Here is a 19868-nt window from a genome sequence, read left to right as displayed (position 1 = left end):
ACACCATTCACCCAGAGGAAATGCCAGCTTGGTAGGGACTGGACCCTCACAGTGGAGATCAGTGCTGCTTCCACGGTGGGTGTCAGTCTGAAGAAAAGAAAGGTTTCCATTTGTGTCTGCCTTATACTGTGTGTGGCCTGTGGCTCTAAACATTGGAGGAAAGTGATTAAAAAAGGTGGGGGGGCTTGAACCTTGTGAAAACAGTAGCAACTATACCTGTAGGCTCTTCTGCTAGCACCCCAGTTTCTGAATGCCTTTTCATTAGAACCATGTTCATTATAAATGACGAATTTTACACATAAAACAGCTAGTGTCCGCACACAGGCAGCAGGGTTGCAGCCACACTTGAAGACACAGAGTCGGCTCTCTAGGGCACAAGCCTAACTTATTTCTGCAGTTAAAAAAAAATTGTGTGTATGTAGGTTGTGTGTGTGTGTGTGTGTGTGTGTGTGTGTGTGCACACGCATGCGCACATTTGTGGGAATGCTTCCCTGTTTGTACATGTGTGGAGTTCAGAGGTCAATATTGGTGGTCTCTTCTTCAAGTATTCTCCACAGCTTCTGAGACAGTGCATTTCAGTGAACCCAGAGACACCATTTCAGCTAGACTGGTTGGCCAAGTGAGTCCATGGCCTCTCTTGTCCTCATACCCTAGATGTTGGGGCTTGAAGCATACACGACCACGCCTAGCTGCATAGTGAGTGCTGCGATCGAACCCAGGTCCTCACTCTCTGTAGCGAGCGCTTCCCCCACTGAGTTCTCACCACAGTCCACGAGCTGGCTTCCTGCTATTAGCTCAGAGCTATCTATAGAGACGTAGGAAATTAAAATCTGGGGGCAGCACCTGAGACCCCAATGCTATCTTCTAACCCAAATTTGCAGAAACTTTTTAACCATTTCATCTGCAATAAATGTGTATCCTACCCCATATGTATTCAGACATGGAGAAGGAGACTGTGTCTGCTCCATGGGGCAGGAAGAGAACGCTGCCAGTTAATAAACAGGTTTGGGGGTGGGGGGCATGAGACAGGGCCTAACAAACACTGGTGCACCAAAGCCCTCAATGAGAAGACCAAGTCTCTGCCTCGTGTCCTGTGATTGTGGCTCTTCCTGGTGTGACCCTCCCGACACCTGCACGTCAAGTCCGCGGTGACCTCCATGTCAGGAAGCTACATCCATTCTCTAAAGCCCCAAGGCTCTTGTAAACCGGCCTCTTATGGAAAATTTTAGACTGGCTGTTTGAAGGTGTGAGATGGACACCCGATGGACGTGAGCTGAGCTGGAGACAGAAGTGTGGGAGGAGGCCAGGGCATCTGCCGCTTCCACCTCCCACTTGCCAAGGTTCTCCATTGTGCCAGAATTTTCTCATGAATAAAATTCTTGGAATTCTGTGGAAAACAATGAATCCATGTGTCAGAGATTCATGGAGGAGACCCGTTCCAGATGTGTAATGTGTTATATTTTTAGCATATGTGGTTTCTGTGGAGGCTGCCTGGTTTTTATGGACTTTCTCTGAAGACCAGAGGAATGCTGACCCATTCCCTCCTCCAAGAAGGACTGCTGTAGCAGCAGATGGGTGCAGAAGGCTCAGCCTGCTGGCCTGGGGGTATTTTCATGCCTCTCATAACCTCACTCATCAGACTCTGCAAGCCTCAAGGATCCGAAGGGTGGGATGGGGTCATGGACTTCTTCCCAGGCCACAATCACGATACTACTGTGCTGCTATTGGAAACCCCAAGACATTTTAGGAAAAGTTAAAAGCATCCTGTAGGGATGAGGTGGGGCAGATGGCTCAGTGAATAAGAGTGCTTGCTCCATAAGCAGGAGTGCTGAATTTGAATCCTCAGCACCCACATAAAAAATGGGGCATGGCTGCATGTAACTCCAGCCTTAAGGGACAGAGTCAGGCAGTTCCCACGAGCTCTCTGGCCAGGTAGTCGAGCTGAAGCAGCGAGCTTCCAGTTCAGCGAGAGGCCCTATCTCAGAGCAGTACGGTGGGAAGTGAGAGGGAGACACCTAAAGCTCTGCTCTGGCTTCTGCATCATGTGCACAGGAGCCTGCTCTCACACATTCGTGTGTATGGAAGACACACACTATACCACACACGTGTGTACTCGCATATGAGTGTCACATGCGCACACACACACACACACCCCAAAACCATACACAAGGCATCATGAGTCACCCATCTCAGGAGTTTGAGGAGCATCATTTGCATGCCATGTGCTGATCTAGATGTGTTGGTTTTTCCTTTCTCTTTCATGGTGTTGGGGGTGGAACCCTTAGTGCTGTACCACTGAGCCACACCCCTGGCCTTTGCTTGTTTTAGAGAAGATCAGACATGCCAGGAGCATACCAGGCTCCCTTCCTTCTGGACCAAGCTTCTGTTGAATCCATATCAGTGTGGGATTATAATTGAAAACCCACGAGAGAACGGGACTAGGGACTAACACAGCTAAGCCACATGGGGCTCAGGTGACCACTGTGCTCTCATAGAGAGTAAAGGTCCTGTATTCCTTGCTTCCCTCCTTAGACAGACAGATGATTTAAAATTCGGGACTTCCTAAGGAGAAGTGACTAATCGCATACAGAGGGTTGTGTCATCTTCCTGGTATCCAGCTTATTAGAATAATATGTCTAGAGATGGATCATTCTGCTTCCAGCTATTGAGGACTTTGAGTCAGCGTTGTCAACTTTCTCAAGCATGATTATAATTTGCACATACTCAGGCTTATAACATTTTTACACGCAGTGGCGTATTGACCTACTGAGAGCCCGGTAGCTGTGATCTGCACTACCTTTGTGGTTGAGGAAGTGAGGCCCAGAAAAGACAAAGCTGAGAATTGGCATCGGTGAATTGGCATGTGCTAGTAACTCCTGGAGGATGCCTTATAGCAAGAGGCTACTTTCCCAGGCTGTGTTTCGAACCAGCTAGCTCAAACATGGAGCAGGAGGGATTTGAGAACTGACAGAGAGTAGGGGCAGACCTAGCTGTAAACTGGGGTGTCCTTTCCTCACTCGGGACCAGGACTTCTTTGTTCTGTAAAGCCATCTCCTATTTCCTGCTGCTTCTCCAGAGATCTCCTAAGTTCAGCTATTAAAAACTAAAAGCAAAAGAAACCAAACGAAGGGGCTAGGGAGGCAGCTCCGTCCGTCGGAAGAGTGCCTGCCTGCATGCCGGAAGCTCTGGGGAGAGTTGGTTTACGGTAGGGATGTGGCCCTCAAGCCGTGCAGTGCTCCAGTAGATGGTCTCACACCCCAACACGGCAAGGCAGTGCTGAGGAGGCTCAGTGGGTTTGAAAACAGAGCACGTAGTTTTGGAAAGGAGAAGTCATAAGGCGATGGGGGAGGACTGGAGAGGGGGATTTGATCAAAACCCATTATAAGCATGTGTGAAATTCTCAGGTAGTTAATAAAGAAATGGTCATGGTGAGGCATGCCTGTAATCCTAACGCATGAGAGGCGGAGGCAGGAGGATTGGAGTGGAAGGTCATTCTCCTTCTGCCAAGACTGTATGAGATTCTGTCTCCACACAGAATAAAAACTAGGCACCGTCTTTTCATGTAAAGTGGATTGCTAGAAACCAGATAAAAGTAGAGATGCCTGTGTGGCTGTTCTCTGTGTGATCTGTTGACAGTGATTAGAAAAACAAGAACAAAAAGAATTGGCTGAGAAGAGTCTGGACAGAGGAGCAACAAGCCGCAATTCTTCACACTCATTTGTTGGGCAAGGGGAGTGGGCAGGGAGGAAAAAACTTACTAATATCAAACACATTAGTTTTTTTTTTTTTTTTTTTTTGGTTTTTCGAGACAGGGTTTCTCTGTGTAGCTTTGCGCCTTTCCTGGAACTCGCTTTGGAGACCAGGCTGGCCTCGAACTCACAGAGATCCGCCTGGCTCTGCCTCCCGAGTGCTGAGATTAAAGGCGTGCGCCACCACCGCCCGGCAGTTTTTAAAGAAAGAGTAGTTTATTTATTTTTATTGTTTTTTTTTTTTACTTTTAAACTTTTTGTATCCATATGTATTGTATATTTAGGGTGTTGCTCAGGACACCCCAAGCCCTTCCTTTACTCACCCCTCCCATTAGGCTCCTTCATCTCCTGTTCGTTTCTACTTTCATGTCATATTACACACACACACACACACATACACACACACACACACACACACACACACATCTACCTTTTTATCTATGCATGTGAAATCTAGAACCACAACTGAGAGAAAACATAAGGTATCTTTCTTTCTTCCTTTTTTTTTTTTTTTTTTTTTTTGCTTTTCAAGACAGAGTTTCTCTGTGTAGCTTTGCGCCTTTCCTGGATCTCACTCTGTAGACCAGGCTGGGCTTGAACTCACAAAGATCCACCTGCCTCTGCCTCCCAAGTGCTGGGATTAAAGGCATGCGCCACCACTGCCTGGCGGTATCTGTCTTTCTTACACTGACTTCATTCACTTAATATAATCATCATCAATTGAATCCATTTTCCCACAAACAACACTTCTTTTTTTCTTTATGAAAATGCATTTGTATATATTTTTTACTAGCCTTATTTATAATTGATTTGTAAGACATAGAAATTGTGCATTGGATAATCAGGTTAAATGTGTGTGAGCCCTCCTACCTATCCTTCAAGGGACTAACTGACATTTGCCAAGCGGGTATCCCTGGCTCCTTCTAGTCCCCAAATATTTGAGGGCACCCCGTATGCCACCAACCAAACAAAAAGAGATGACTTCAACATTATATTGGTTGAGTTTCTTAATTTCTCCAGATCCACTGGAGTCTCTTTTGTATTGTGGGGAACATCCTTCACAGGTTTCTGCAAAGTTCCAGTTTTTCACATTTTTAGACTCTCTGCTTCCTGATTGGTGCTTTCTCTCCTTGCTTTGGAAAAGTTTGTTTTCTCTAAAGCCTGATTTTCCTCATAGGCTTGTACAGTTTAGATTTCTTAGCCTAAGCCTAGATGAGGTTAGAGCAATGTTGCACATTCATGTACTTTGTGATAATACGAGAAGGCATAATGCCATTCCCAAACTCCACACTCACTCATCTCAAGAAGCACATTTCCCCTACTCTGGCCATGACAAATGTGTTTGAACCCCACTGACAGCATGGCCATGGGGCTTAATACCGTGCCCTAACTTCGTTATATGGTTAAAATGAGCATCAGCCAGTGGGTAACATCAGGAAACTGTTTGAAGCACATTTGTGGGTGGAAGGTGGCGGTGTTGGTGGCTGAAAATGCTTATGTTTTATTTATTTAGTTATGCTAGTTTGTTTACTTTATTTATTTAAGATGTTTTTATGTAGCCCAGGCTAGAGACTTGTTTACTTATTTGTTTATTTAAGATCTTTTTATGTTGCCCAGCCTAGAGACTTAAAATTCACTGTTCTCCTGCCTCAGTTTCCCCATTGCTAGGATTACAGGTCTATGACAAGAGACCTTGGTCAAATGTGAATTGAAATCCATTGCTTACAAAACAAGATAGAACTGGCCTTGGGCCTCCAAAAGGAAGGATCTTATCTGGTTCTTCTCCAAAGACACATAGGCAGACAATGGAAAACACCTTCTAGGATGAGGAAGGAGTCAGTGGCAGTGAGAAGAGAAGAATTCAGACTCTGTATCAGTGAGGTAACTGACATCTTACTTAGTGGCCATCTGAAGGAATGCCTGGTCTATTAATGAAGATAACACAGCAGTGTATTGCCTTATGTTTATTTGCTAATATATGCACCTATATATATATATATATATATATATATATATATATATATATATATATATATATTCATTCATGCATATGTGTATATTGCTGTGTAAGCCCTCGTGTGTGTGTGTGTGTGTGTGTGTGTGTGTGTGTGTGTGTGTGTGTGTGTGTGTGTTTCTGTAGCAGTTCTGGGTCTCATTCCCTTAGCACTGGGTCAGTATTACAAGTTGTAAATTGTTGGATACTGAAGCAATGCCATATTGGAAGAAAACACTCTTTAGATGGACTTAGTTTGCCTACATACATTTTCCCTTTGAGGTTAATCCAAGTTTATATATATATCTATATATTTTGAGGACTAAAATAGCAACTTGTTAAATTAGAAAAACGTGAACACAAAGCAAGATGCTGTGTTCAACACATGACTCTTCTCTGAAGAGGCAAGAAGAGAAGAAACAACATCACGGGGGACACAGAGGACCATGCCCAGCCTCACCAGCATCTTCCATCTTACAAGATGCATTGATAGTCAAAGGTTCACTGTGTGTAAAAAAAAAAAAAAAAAAAAAAAAAAAGCTGGGTCTGATGACAAGACCTTAAACCCCAGTGCTGGGGAGGCAGAGATGGGCAGATCCCTGGCATTTGCTGTGTTGTCAGCTTAGTCTTTGTGGCAAGTCCCAGGCCAGTGAGAGACCCTAGCTCAAAGGAAAGAAAAGCCCGCCGAACTAAACAAGGATAGTACTTGAAGCATGACCTCTGGCCTCCATGTGCACACACATACATGTGCAAGCACACATACATGCACACGGACACACACCTCCACAATGAAAATGACATTCCCTACAGGCCTAGAGTCTTGCTGCTGTTGGCCACCGCGGGGCTATCTGCAAGTGTGTCGTCTGTTTTGTTAAATTTTCCAAAAGCATCTGCTGTATGTGCTTGGAAAGAAAGAAGACATAAATAATAGGGCTGTTGGCAGCCTAATAGGTGGGTCCACGGTGTCGTTAGGTGCGCGGACACCCACTAACATTCTCCCACTGGCTCCTACAACGTTATCAATGCTGTCCCCACCTGCCCTCATTTTCCATGTGTTATTAACGGAAGGCAGACATCCATCGCAATGACTGTGGCCCAGTGTGTGACACAGCATGTTCTTTGGATCTGAATAATCAGATTAGCCCAGAAAAGAGCAGGTTTCTTGACCTAAACTCATACTTAAGAAATGAGTAATACTTCAGGACCTGTTGTTGTGAGTGCTGTGAACTAGGGGACCCCAAGAGACTCTCCTCACTCCCCTCATCCGGTATTTACTCTCACTCCCCTCACCCTGTACTCATTCCAGCCTGCTGGATTCTAGGCAAGCATTCCCTTGTTCTTCTTTACTCTCGGCTCTCTCCCAGCCTTTCTCTTTCTAGGTGGTTCTATTTCTTATCTTCAAGACAGGGCATGCGGGCTGGTGAGATGTCTCAGTGGGTAAAGGTGTTTGCCACCAAGACTGACAACCTAAGCCCCATCCCAGGCTCTCACACGGCAGGAAGAGAAGGCTAGATTCTACAAGTTCTGCTTTGACCCACACGTATGTTTTGTGCAAGGGAGCACACACATTCACCCACAAATAAGTAAATAGACTTAAAAGATGTTAACGTAGTGCATTTAAGGCTCTGCCATGTACTGCCGTCCACTCACCTGCTTGTTTCTGATGACTAGTGCTCAGCCCTGGGGAATAAGTCCACCATATATGCGCAGGCCCAGCTTCTACATCACCCTCACAGTGAATGCTATATCTATTTCCAAAACCTCATTTCTATCTGTGTGCAAGAGTGATAGCTGAGCTTATGGGACTATTGTAAACATGGAGTGATTATGTCCCATAACTCAAAGATGTCACCTGTGATTAAACACAATGCTATTTCGCATTCCATCTGAACAGAAGCAATGCTGGTAGAAGCCTTGGACATGCCAATGGTTCTAAGATACAGCCAGCTTTCAGAGCTGGTAAACTGTGAAAAGTGATGCAACTTAAAGTCAAGAGCATAGGATTCAAGTGTCTATTGCATGCATGGTGTGCAGTAATGCAGCTTTTATTTTATTCATTGATGGATCAGGTGTCTGTGAACATGGTCAAATGATGATCGTTCACTGGCAGTGGCAGGAGGAGGCAGCTTAGTTTGTGTGAGAGGAGTTTAAGGAATAGACTGTATTGGAATATTATGGGATGAGAGCTTGGACAGGCAGGCGGCAATGGGTGAGGGTGAGACTTGCTTCCTGAGGATTGATGGCTGCCTGGGCTAGGTGGGCTTAATTATCAAATCATGATTTCCCATAATCCTTGAGGACGCTGATTTTGGAATCTGCTGGCTGTCTTCTCGTGTTCAGAAAGCATGGATGGTCATTTCCCCACTGCCCTCTGCACTCCCATGACAGAGAGCTGATTATTCTGTGAGATTTTCTGCCTGTCAGCACTTCATCATTCCCAGAGTCTCAAGGAAACTTAAATGTGGTGAATTCTCTGCATGAACAATGGAGTATTTTCATGGGCCGCGAGGATCACAAATCAGAAACAAATTGGGGCTGAGACCCTGACTGTCCAGCTTTCAGTGAAATGAGTCTAACAGCATTGGGGTTCATGAAATCTGTCTGTGTGTCTGTCTGTCTGTCTATCTGTCTGTCTCTCTCTGTCTCTCTGTCTCTCTGTCTCTCTCTCTCTGTGTGTGTGTGTGTGTGTGTGTGTGTGTGTGTGTGGCATGTGGAGGTCAGAGGTCAGTGTAGAGTCTTCTTTAATTGCATCACTCGTTAGCGAGCCCCAGGGATGCTCGTATCTCCACATGCCCAGCGCTGGGGTGATGGATGTGTGCCTCCACACCTGGCTTTTTCCGTGGGTTTTGAGGATCCACACACAGGTCTTCCTTCATCCTTGCACAGGGAGCGTTTTACCCACTCTCTCTCCACATCACCCTGAAGTCTTTTACTGGAAATGTCAGTAAACATGGGAAGTGTCAAGTTCTCATTTATGTTTTTTTTTTTTTTTTTTTTTTGGTTTTTTTTTTTTTTTTTTTTGGTTTTTTCAAGACAGGGTTTCTCTGTGTAGCTTTGCGCCTTTCCTGGAACTCACTTGGTAGTCCAGGCTGGCCTCGAACTCACAGAGATCCGCCTGGCTCTGCCTCCCGAGTGCTGGGATTAAAGGCGTGCGCCACCACCGCCCAGCTCATTTATGTTTTTTTAATGGAACTATTTTGGAAGATTTTTAGTATCCAGATTCAGTTTCTTGAACATATATACTCATTTTGATACTTCAGTATAAAACATAATCTGTTCCTTGATTGCTATCACAGGATCAGGACCAGGATGAAGATGGTCCTGCTGCTGATATTGTCAGTACTCAAATGAGAAATAAACACTGGTATGTCAGCACAGCAGGACCTTTTTTTTTTCCCCCTGGGGGCAGTTTAGTTAGAATTTATGTGCTTCTTTTAAGGTCATAAAAAATGGCCTTGGGAGGCAGCCACTAGCCACATCAGACTACCCCAACTTTCCTGGAGCAACAGAGCGAACACCCCCGCACACTGGCACACACTGATCTAAAGTGCGGGCCTTTTTATAGCAATGCAGAGGCGGGAATATTAAATTATTAGGCCACATTTCTGCCAGATTTTGACTGGTTTTGAATTTTGAGTTAAAAAGCAACCCCAGCCTCTCCCAGGCCCTGGGCTGAAGGTTGTAGAGAAATAACTGTAGCCATATTATCTTAGGCTTCTACAGACAGACCTCTGGGCAGGTAGGCAGGCAGGGCAGTGGCAGGCAAGATGGCCAGCTACAGAGGAGGGCAGCCAGGAAGCAGGGACAAGCCAAGATCAGAAATTCTCCCCAGGGCTGGAGGCTAGGGACCTCCCGTGCTCCTGGGTCCCACTCAGTTCTCCTTTCTGGAGTTTGTCCCATCAAGCTCGGTGCCCTCCTTCTCTTGAAGTGCTAGGACTGCAGGCAGAGAGGTTGCTGGGTGCTTGGGGCTTTGTTTTTATCATTCTGACTTGAAATGGGAATGGGGAGGCCTGTGTGTGCAGGCAGTTGAACTGGGAACAAAGTAATGTTTGCATCTGAGGCTGGCTTTTCATCCAGCAGCTAAGTTCAGTGACACGGGCCTCAGAACCTACCCCCTCAGCTTTCTTTATCACCCAGTGGAGTGTGTGTGTGTGGTGTACACATGGGTGTCTGTGTGTATGATGTGTGCATGTAAGAGTGTGTGTGTGTGTGTGTGTGTGTGTGTGTGTGTGTGTGTGTGTGTGTGTGTGAGTGTTATTTTGGGGGCACTTTTGGACTTCTGTTTAGGATAGAGTCCATATTTTACCTGTTTTGAAGCATTTATCCCAAAGCTCCAGTCAGTCCTTTTAGAATCTTTTCTGTCTCGTGAACAAAGCAACCACAACCGGTGAGTGTCTGGATTACACCGCCTTCCTCATTTTCATGCAGCTCTGACTTTGAGAAGAATGTTCCGAGGGGAAGAAAGGACGTGTGCCCTTCTTATCGCTAGAATTTTAAGGCTTTCCCCACTTAAATCGATCTCAATTAACTTTGATTTCTTTCTTTAGAAAACCATGTGTGAAATTATACTTTGCCAGATGTGAGAAGATTCCTTCCCAAGCACACACACATTTAGGCCTCATTTTAGCTGGGATATTTCAGTCCTCCCCCACCAACCCTGCTCCACATTTATTTCCCCGATGGCTTTGTTTACAAGAATATCTTACTTTATCCTGAGAATAAGATTTTTAAGTTACTATGTTTTTGTTGCTCTTCAAGACTTCTAATTTTTAAAACACAACCTCACAATTTGTCAGCCCCTCTGTGTAACCTGTTTTTGCCAGTTTCTGATAATAAATCACGTATTTATTCGTGTGTCTTCTCATCAAAGAGCCAAAGCTAACATTACACAGTGTGTTATTCTCCACAAGCCTTGCTTGAGTCCTCATGCCCGACCAGGAGCAGGAGCAGCCGCCAGCCCTGTCTTCTATTCTGAGGCCATAGGAAGGGGGACCTGCCCAGAAAAATAAGTTGGAGGTATAATACCCCAGCTTTAGTAGGTCTGTTGGACTTTACTGGACTTTGGGGGACCTATTAGACCCCCACAACTCTGAGATTAAAGTCCTTAACTCACACATCCAATGAGACCAGGAAAGATTGCTGTATGATTCACACTCTCTGACATTCAGGATGCCACTGATAACCCCATTTTCTGGGACTGCCACTTCATGACCTGTGTGGACATGAGTGTGTTGCATGGTTCAGATGCCCACCCCGCCTTGTGCCTGCCTCTGGCTCTGTGGTGGACACAACCCATGGTTCAGTTCCTGTTCAAACTCCAGCCACACTCTTTCCTTAAGTGTGGCAGAGCTGTCGCAGGCTGAAGCCAAGGCTGGGCTTTATGGATGCACAGATACCTGCTACTCCATTGAGAGGTGGGCAGAGAGTTCCTTCACCTGCTTCTTATGCATTGACTCAGCACAATCAACCAAAGGCTTCTTTTCTCTGGGAAAGAGAGAGAAGCTTGGTCCTCGGGGGAATGAGATGGGGGTGGTAAAATGCACTTGGAAGGGGCAAGAGTGCAGGGGGGTTGCTTCATGAAAAGTTGTGGTTGTGGTATGTCGGGGGGCGGGGGTGGTGGTGGTGGAGGACTTCATCTTCAACAGGTGCTGTGAAAACCTCTGCTGCTGCTGGTGAGCAGTTTGACTCACTTTAAGGTCAACCTGAGGAATGGGAACAGAGTGCCGGTGTGAGTGTAGTTCCCAGTGGAACAGATGGTGACACAGGTTTTCACCTTTGCAAACTCCCTGGCTTGCCTTGGCCAGCTCATTCACAGTTAGCTCAGCTCTAATGGTTCTGGGTCACGATGAGAAAGTTTCTTGAGCTTTTCCCCCACCTCCTCGCTGGGTCTCAAGTTCAATTTTTAAAAAATTATCCAGGGCTGGGGAGATGGATAAGCAGCCAAAGTGCTTTTCATAGACATATGAAGACCTGAATTAGGTTCCCAGCACCCACGTAAAACCCAGGAATGATGGCGTGCACCACGCACTTGTAATCCCTGCATTGGGAGGCAGAGACAGGGGCACTCAGGGTGCTCACTCACTAGGAAATAAAGCTGACTAGCTCAAGGTTCAGGAAGAGTTCCTGCCTCAAAAAATAAGATGAAGAACAATTTAGAAAGATACCTTCCATCAACATGACCTCTACATGTGTATGCACAGATGTGAGTGCACACACACACACACACACACACACACACACACACACACACACACACAGGGCTGGTGGCCTCCTCATTAGTTGATAACCATGCTGAGCAGACCTAGGGATGGAAACAGACATAGTTATGAGTTGATGAGTTGTCTCAAGGAGGGACTTTTCTCTTGTTCTAGAAAATCAGATTGTTTCTTAATTGCTGCATGTAGTAGCTATACAACGTATTGTTCAAGCAGCTGAAATTTCCAAGTCAGATCTGCCTTCGCTGATTTGCTCATAGACTCTAAACACACCCATCGGCTCACCCCTTGCTGAAGCCCAGAAAAATGTCCCCATTGGGACAAGTTTCTATTTTTTTCTCACAAAAAGAATGAAAGTATCAGAGGACAGAGAGTAAGCAAGTGTGAGCTAGCTCTTTACTGATCCAGGTCTTTCAAACATCCCGGTATTTGGAGGCATCTGGGTAATTCACAGCTTTTTATTTTTTTGCTTCATTTACCATCCAGATGTTCACCATCATGGAAGCGTTGTTTGAAACCCTATTCGGCTAATAACACAGAGTGGAAAAAGCCGCGTCTTTGTCTGGCTGTCCTTTGGTGTTGCGTGTCCCTTCACTCTTGGGAGGACCTCTCTCTCGGAGTCTCCTGGGGCACGGGGGTTCCACCAGATGCCTAGGTGTCAGCCTTCACAGTTCTTTTTCTAATCTTCACGACCATTCTGCGACCTGTCTGCCTGAATTATAGATTGCATTTGTCAAATAATGACAGATGCAATTGGATGTCTTCTAAGACCTTTGAAATTCAACTTCCCCGTGTTGAGATGAAAGTGGGCACTGTCTGCCCCTGCACAGTCCAGGCTAGGGTGCTTGAGACCTGCAGCTAAGCACTTCTAGGCTGGGCAGCTCCAACTTCCAGAGTGTGCAGTGAAGGAAACAGAGGTACCTTGTTTTCGCATTCTTCAGTAGAAAGTAGAAAGGCAGGCCTTTGAAACCATATAAAATGTGGTCCCCCAAATGTTGGAAATGGCTCTGAGACACCATGTCCGTTGGGATGTCCTGAATCTCCTTTTCTGTTTCTTCATCATCCAGGAGGCCTTATCAGTTGTGAGTGAGGACCAGTCACTATTTGAGTGTGCCTACGGAACGCCACACCTGGCTAAGACAGAGATGACTGCATCCTCTTCCAGTGACTATGGCCAGACATCCAAGATGAGTCCCCGAGTCCCTCAGCAGGACTGGCTATCTCAACCCCCCGCCAGGGTCACCATCAAGATGGAATGCAACCCCAGCCAGGTGAATGGTTCCAGGTAAGCAACGCTGGCCTTTCCTCTTCCAAACCTTGATTCTTCCTGTCTGCCGAGACGTGGTGTGGTGTAGCTTCTTTGCTCTGCTTCAAGGACTCCCAGAGAGTGAGGCCACTAACTGGAAACACAGGGCACTTCTAGGAAAACGTACTCTCCAGTGGTTTGGGCTGAGGACAGAGGCTGCAAAACCAGTAGTAGTGCATTTACCAAGAACTGCCTTTGAAAACCCGCTGCTCAATTCTGTGTCCCAGGTGTGAGGGCTGGGAGGGAGGGAGCGGGCTTGGTCACATATGGCGGAGTTCATTTCTGGGGTTTTATTGCCTGGAAGGCTGCTGTCTTGTGTTTCTATGGAGACACAGTATCAGCTAGTAGCCAGCCAGCATAGCATCTGTCCAGTGGGTCTGCCATGGATGCACACTCAGCCTTGGCCTGCTGTCCCCGCTGTTGCCGTCCCTTTTCACATACTTTAGCACAGGATGCTTTTATCTCAGCTTAAGTGTCTCAAGTCTCACATAGATGCTGCTTCTTGAATTTTGTCAAGGAAATGTGGCTGGCACTCAGAATGTTTTATGAAACCTTCCCTAGCAGTCCAAAGCATTTCATTACCCAGAAGTTTGAAAGGTAGCAAGAGGGATAGGGAGATTGCTCAGTGGATGGTGTATTTGCCACATGAGCATGAGTACTTGAGTTCAAATCCCCTGCACCCACACAAAGCTAGGGATAGTAGCATACGTCTGTAATAGCAGTACCCTTGCAACAAGATGGGAGGCAGACACGGGGGACTGGCGGGAAGCGGGAGGGCCAGCTAGCCTGACGTATAAACAGTGTCAAACTACAAGAAGACCGGTCTCAAAAAAGCTGTAGGAATTCCTTAATATGTATTGTGACACCCTCACCCTGAAAGAGAGAGAGAGAGACAGACAGACAGACAAAGGTGGGTAGCATTAATTTCCATTATGTTATGCTATATATACCTAGGGGAATGAATGTAAAACCCAGGGACAAAGATAGGATGATTTCTTTTAAATCCCCTATGATCTCCATTATACACAAGGTCCTAAGAACAGTTCCCATTTCCTTGTGTTTCGCGAACACCAAGTCCCTTTATCTCTAGTAGGTCATTGATCCTCTAATCAGCACTAGGAGGAAGGCCTGTTCCCATCTGATGGATGAGGAAACGGCTGAGCAGGCTGTTGGCTGGCTAGCCCAGACATGTAGCTTAGAAAGACTCAGAGTTTCGCTGGCAACCAGCAGTGCTGGGCTCAACACCCAGAACGCTTTTCACCCTGCAGCCATGAGAGGGTCTCTTTGTTACACGTATGTCTCAGTGCTAAATATGTTTAAAGTGTTGTGTTTCATAAGTGCTGGAAACCATTGCGTCAGCTGCTAGTGTGGTGTTAGCACAGGTGTCAATCATGGAGCTTCCAAGGAGCTGTTAGCATCATGGCCACTGGGGCAGCCTGGGGAGGTGGGTGGGGTGGAGCTGGCCCGCACTCTGAGAAGGTGGCCACCGCTGTGTGTCTGGCTTTTATCCCCAGGGGTGTTTATTTGTTTGCTTGCTTGCTTTTTGTTTGTAGTTTTTTTTTTTTTTTTTGAGGCAGAGTCCCACTATATAACCCAAGCTGGCTTTGAACTCGGGATCTTCCTGCTTCTGGCTTGTAAGTACTGAGAGTGTGGGATCTTGCCACTACACTGAGAAGTGCTGTGGTGGAGGCAGGGGTTGGGGACGTCCTTCCTCGACTGAGGACCTCAGTACTTAGAAGCCTAGGGCTGGGCATGGCTCACCTGTGGTCAAGTGACGGGAGGAGACTCGTGATGGGCTGTGTTGATTCCCTTCAGGTCTGCCAAAGACTTGGCCCATCTCCTTGTCCCCAGGCCAGTGGCTTCTCCTGACTGCCTCTGACCTGGGCTTGCATGGATAGGTCTTCCTGAAGTGATATGCCTTTGGAAGCCAAGTTCAGACCCTGGGCTCTGGCTGTGGCATCCGGCCTAGGACCTGCATGGGCTCTGCTGCTCTTTACATGGCTTCATGAGACAAGTGCATTGTACAGCCTTGTGCTGGCCAGAGCCAGGCCACCTCTCTCCCCACGGGGCAGAGGAGGAAGAGGAGGGAGGGGAGAGGGGAGGGACAAGGGAGTGGGAGGGAAGGAGAAAGGAGAGTGGGACAGCGCAGTGGTGGAATACTGCTGAGCCTCAGGCCCACCGTGCTTACAAGCTCCTGAAATAAAACCCAAGGGGCAGGGTGAGCATTGTTGCCATTCAGTTTGTTTTTATAAAACATAAGGAAGGGACAGCAGAGAGGAGGGAGCAGCCACTGCCGCCGCCTCCGCCACTGCAGGAGACACCAGGGAAGTCCTTGTGGGTCTGGCTGGGCCATGCAGGATTCTTGCAGACAGAAGCTAATTTCAAGTTGTCCTGTAGACACTGGCCATTGTCACCTCCCAGCTTCAGGGTTCGGTGGTAATCTTGTCTCTCCCCTTTTCCACTCAGACCTCCCTCACAGGAAATACCCTGGGGTTCCCACAATCGGAGGCTGGCAGGGTACAAAGCTGAAACCAGCCACCAGCGCTGTACACAAAGGGTCCCCAGGGGCACCAGCCTCTCCCAGCTGCCAGCCTCCCACACCTCCATTTGCAGTGGGATATCCGTGGCTCACTGTAGGCTGGCCACAAGGGCCAGAGCTAGTGTTCCCGAAGGCGTGGCCATACCAACTGCCTCCCCTGCCAGGTGGAGGGGCTCTGCCCAGCAGGCTGTCTCCCAGCCCTGTGCTCCCTGGCCCAGGCAGCCGGTTCAAACAGCTGCCTTGGGTAGTAGTGCCTTTGCTGGCCGCTCACAATGGCAATTCTTCTTTTATTTTAAATATCCATAGAAATCCGTACCATACATTGAACACATACCTCAGAGACCGCCTCATCTCTTTGCTTGGCGCTCCCCACTCTTTCAATCTAGACAGTGGTACTTACACTTTCATGTCCTGTATTCATATGTGATTTTATGTATCAGTAAAAAAAAAATCTGTTAAGAATCATAAATGACAAAAACCATGAAATTCGTCTTTCTGAGACTCTTCTCTTCTTTATCTGTGAACTAGATAAGTTTGCTCTTTTTATGGCTGAAAAATATTCCATGTGTATAGATACCACATTTCCTTAATGGCAATTCTTAGTGGCCTGCCTGTGGTCCCACAGCTACTGGCATGTCATAAACTGGCCTCCCAGGCCTGTCCCCAAACTTCTTGGAGCCAAGAACTCATTGATTCTGTCAGATGAGGGTCTCCCTGGGGTGGTGCTTCTCAAACTGAGGTCCTGAGCCAGGACCTGGGGACAAGTCTGCGCAGATCCTCAGGCTCTGGAGTCTGAAGAGATGTGGGCTAAATCTGCATGACTGTGAGGAACACTGCAGGGTGTCCTGGTGACTGAGAAGCACCACTTTGGGGCGCCACCGAGGGAGGAGAGAAACAGCCCATTATCTGAGCCAGTGAGCGGCAGACAGAGGGAGCTGTGCTTCGGAGGTCTGTCCACCCATCCACACATCTCTCTTAACTCTCCATGAGGATCCTGTGCCTGGTGGGGTCTGGGAGGTAAGAGATGGAGTTCCCTGGGCCTTGGCTCTTGGTGTAGCCTGGGAAATCATGTGGGACCTGCCTCACTCCAGCCTGTGGTCAGATAGCAAGATGTATCTTAGAGTTTTCTTTTTTAAACTGTGGTACAGGGTCTCATGTATCTGAAGACGCGCCTTACGCGTGAGGCAGCGTAGCTAGGGATCACCTTGAACTCTTGATCCCTCTGCCTCCACCTTCAAAATGGCTGGGATTACAGGAAAGTACCACCAGACCTGATTTATGTAGTGCTGGGAACTGAACTGAGCACCTCACGCATGACAGGCAACTGTGCTACCAACTGAGCTGCATCTCCTGCCCGGTGATGAACCACTTTAAGAGTGTGCCCCGTGGAGCGTGAGGAAGGTCATAGAAAGGGCCGTGGGCCACTTGATTGGCCCTTTGATCTCAGACATGATGGTTATTTACAGTCAATTCATTCCACTGGGTTCGTGAAGCACCTGCTATGTACAGTCAGTATTCTAAGGCTGGAGCGATAAGAGCCTTGGCTGTTGGGTGTGTAAGGGAGGGAGGCAGCCATTTGATCCGCTGACTCGTTAAAATACACAACGAGCTGGGAGAAGAGGAAGGCAGTTCCAGACAAGGTGGCCCAACAGAGTCACCTTAGAAAGTGACATCTGATTACACACCCAACAGCAGAGAAGGAGGAGATCTCTTGGTCAAACAGTGGAAGAGCATCCTAGTAAGGGGGTGCCCTGCGAAGGCCCTGGGATTAGCCTGAAACCACAAGGAGCCTGTCCACTTGACGTGTAGTGACCAGGGGGAGGGACCGGAGGTGGGTTTGCAGAGGTCCCTGTGAAGGACCTTGGCTTTACTGCAGAGCAAGCTTGCCAGTGAAGGAGGGCTGCGAGTTTCCTCAGACTCCGTGGGTCTTGCTGGCTCCGGGGCTGAGGCTGAGGGCTGGGTGCTCAACAAGGCACTGGGGTGTGTTGTCCTGGGGCTCTGCAGAGCAGCAGAGTGACAGGGGCAAGGAGAGGCGTTGCGGGATGTGCATTCTCTGGGAATGGAGCTAAGTGCCCTGCTCTGGGGTGAACAGTGTGAGGAAGGAAGGAGTCAGGGACAGGGTAGAGGTTATAAATCAAGCACTCGGTGGGCAAACCAGAGCTGGAAAGCACCTTGGACTCACAGCCCAGGCTGCTTTTCAGTGACAGCTTTCACTCTGTGACTCGGCTCCTACAAAGACCAGGTAAAATGATGGGCTCTCTTGCCTCCGTTGGTTCTGTAAACCTTCACGCAGCCCACCAATGGGTCCCAGCCCAAGGGAGTTTTGCCTACAGGTGGAGGCTGGCAATGTCTGAAAGACACTGTGTGTGTGTGTGTGTGTGTGTGTGTGTGTGTGTGTGTGTGTGTGTAATGAGGATTCCCTAAGTTTGGGGCAATGGAGGCCGAGGGATGTTGGTGTCACAGGATAGCAGGCACCACCCCCTCCAGCAATGGCCTGACTCCGCCTGCTCACCGTGTGTGAAGGAGACCCAGACTCCCCAGCAGCAGGTGGTAGCATCTTCAGCAATATTGTTTCTGCTCACTGCCGTAAAGATGGGGCTGCAGGGACATACAGTCTGTCAAGGGGGATGTCGCTCATCCCCCCAAGGGGGATGGTTTAGTTGGTAGTGTGCTTGTCTCTCATTCACAGCCCTGGGTGTCACACCCAGATTTGCGTAAGATAGGCAAGGTGGTTCCCACCTATAATCCCAGGACTCTCAAGGCAGCGGCAGGCGGATTAGGAGTTCAAGGTCAGCCTTAGCTACGTGGAGTGTTTGAGAGTCACCTGGTCTATATAAGACCAGGCCTCAAATGAGTGATTAACAAGACAAAAAAAAAAATATCTCCAGGCCGGGGGTGGTGGCGCACACCTTTAATCCCAGCACTGGGAGGCAGAGCCAGGTGGATCTCTGTGAGTTTGAGGCCAGCCTGGTCTACAGAGCGAGATCCAGGACAGGGACCAAACTACACAGAGAAACCCTGTCTCAAAAAAACAGCAACAACAAAAATGTCTCCAGAGATCAGCAACAGGTAATCTAAACACAGAGAATGCCTAGGACCCTGTGATGATTGAGGTAAGGGTGAGATCTGCTCTAGGGGCCAGGAGAGAGAGCTGGAGAAAGCCACCATTGGCCAACATTTCTGTAAGGCAGTTACTGTTTAGAGTATTTTACCATAGAGGATATCCAGTTTCCTTAGTGAGACTACAAGATGGCGAAATTATAGTTAGACTCATCTGTTTTGGTTTTTTTTCCTACTGAAGTTCTTGGAATTTCTGAAGGTTATATCGCCAGCTCTAGCCCACCCGCCATCGGCATTTTGTCCTCAGTCCCACGTCCGTTTTCATTCCCTCTGGACTCCCCACATAGCTGGACATTCTCTTTGCTGGCAGGGACAGCAAGGTCTTGTGCGGGGAATGGTAACGCGGTGGTGTGTGCCCCCTTCGCTCTCTGTGGTCTCATGTCTGCACTTGAGCTGGTCAGCGCCGCTGTTTCACCTCCCTTCACCTTTGTATCTCCCGTGGGAACTGCACCTCGAAGTCTTAACGGTGGACCCTTTACAGCGGCCCTCGGTGAATATCCACTGCCCTAGAAATAAAACTTTAAAAGTTGTGTTTCAGGGGCTCACTCTTCACAGTTTCTATGTGTCACTGTGTTAGAAATGGTGCCTTGCTACAAACAATTCCTAACACAGGTTTTTAATGGCAAGAGCTCTCTATGTGCAGCTAACTCGTGTTAAATATTTGAAGCAGTTCACAGGCTTCTTTTCCCACTTTTTTTTCTCGCTTGGGTTTGCGATACATATGTTTCCTTGTACTTGGGGAGCCTTAGGCATTATTTGGGGGTCAGTGACATTCCCTGGACTAATTGCATTTGCTCCTTTCTGCCTTGGGGCTCTGACTTGAATTGGCAAGCAAGTTACCTCCTAATTAAGCTCAGCTGCCCTCCAGGCTGTGGCTGGCACAGACCTTGGAGACTCTCAAATGAGTGGTTTTTCCTAACAGTCATGGTGAGTGTCTTAGTCAGCT

At 47.7% G+C, this 19868-nt stretch overlaps 1 protein-coding gene across 7 annotated transcripts in view; it reads left to right on the top strand.

Annotated features, from left to right (window-relative positions):
* Erg (ETS transcription factor ERG) overlaps positions 1–19868 on the top strand; it is a 99655-nt gene that overhangs the window by 38534 nt on the left and 41253 nt on the right. For 5 of the 7 annotated variants that reach the window (XM_052741289.1, XM_052741288.1, XM_052741287.1 and 2 more), the window contains exon 2: positions 13025–13242. In XM_052741289.1, coding sequence (XP_052597249.1) covers positions 13025–13242 — 218 coding nt within the window. Of the gene's footprint in view, positions 1–9004; positions 11157–12008; positions 12875–13024; positions 13243–19868 lie in introns of those variants that run through there. The other 2 variants (XM_052741292.1, XM_052741293.1) reach the window with 2 other exon arrangements.

The sequence above is a fragment of the Peromyscus californicus genome, unplaced genomic scaffold, assembly GCF_007827085.1.
Source record: "Peromyscus californicus insignis strain IS unplaced genomic scaffold, ASM782708v3 Scaffold_16__1_contigs__length_79575227, whole genome shotgun sequence".
NCBI lineage: Eukaryota > Metazoa > Chordata > Mammalia > Rodentia > Cricetidae > Peromyscus > Peromyscus californicus.
The sequence above is the reverse complement of the archived record's forward strand: the minus strand, read 5'-3'. Positions and strand labels throughout refer to the sequence as shown.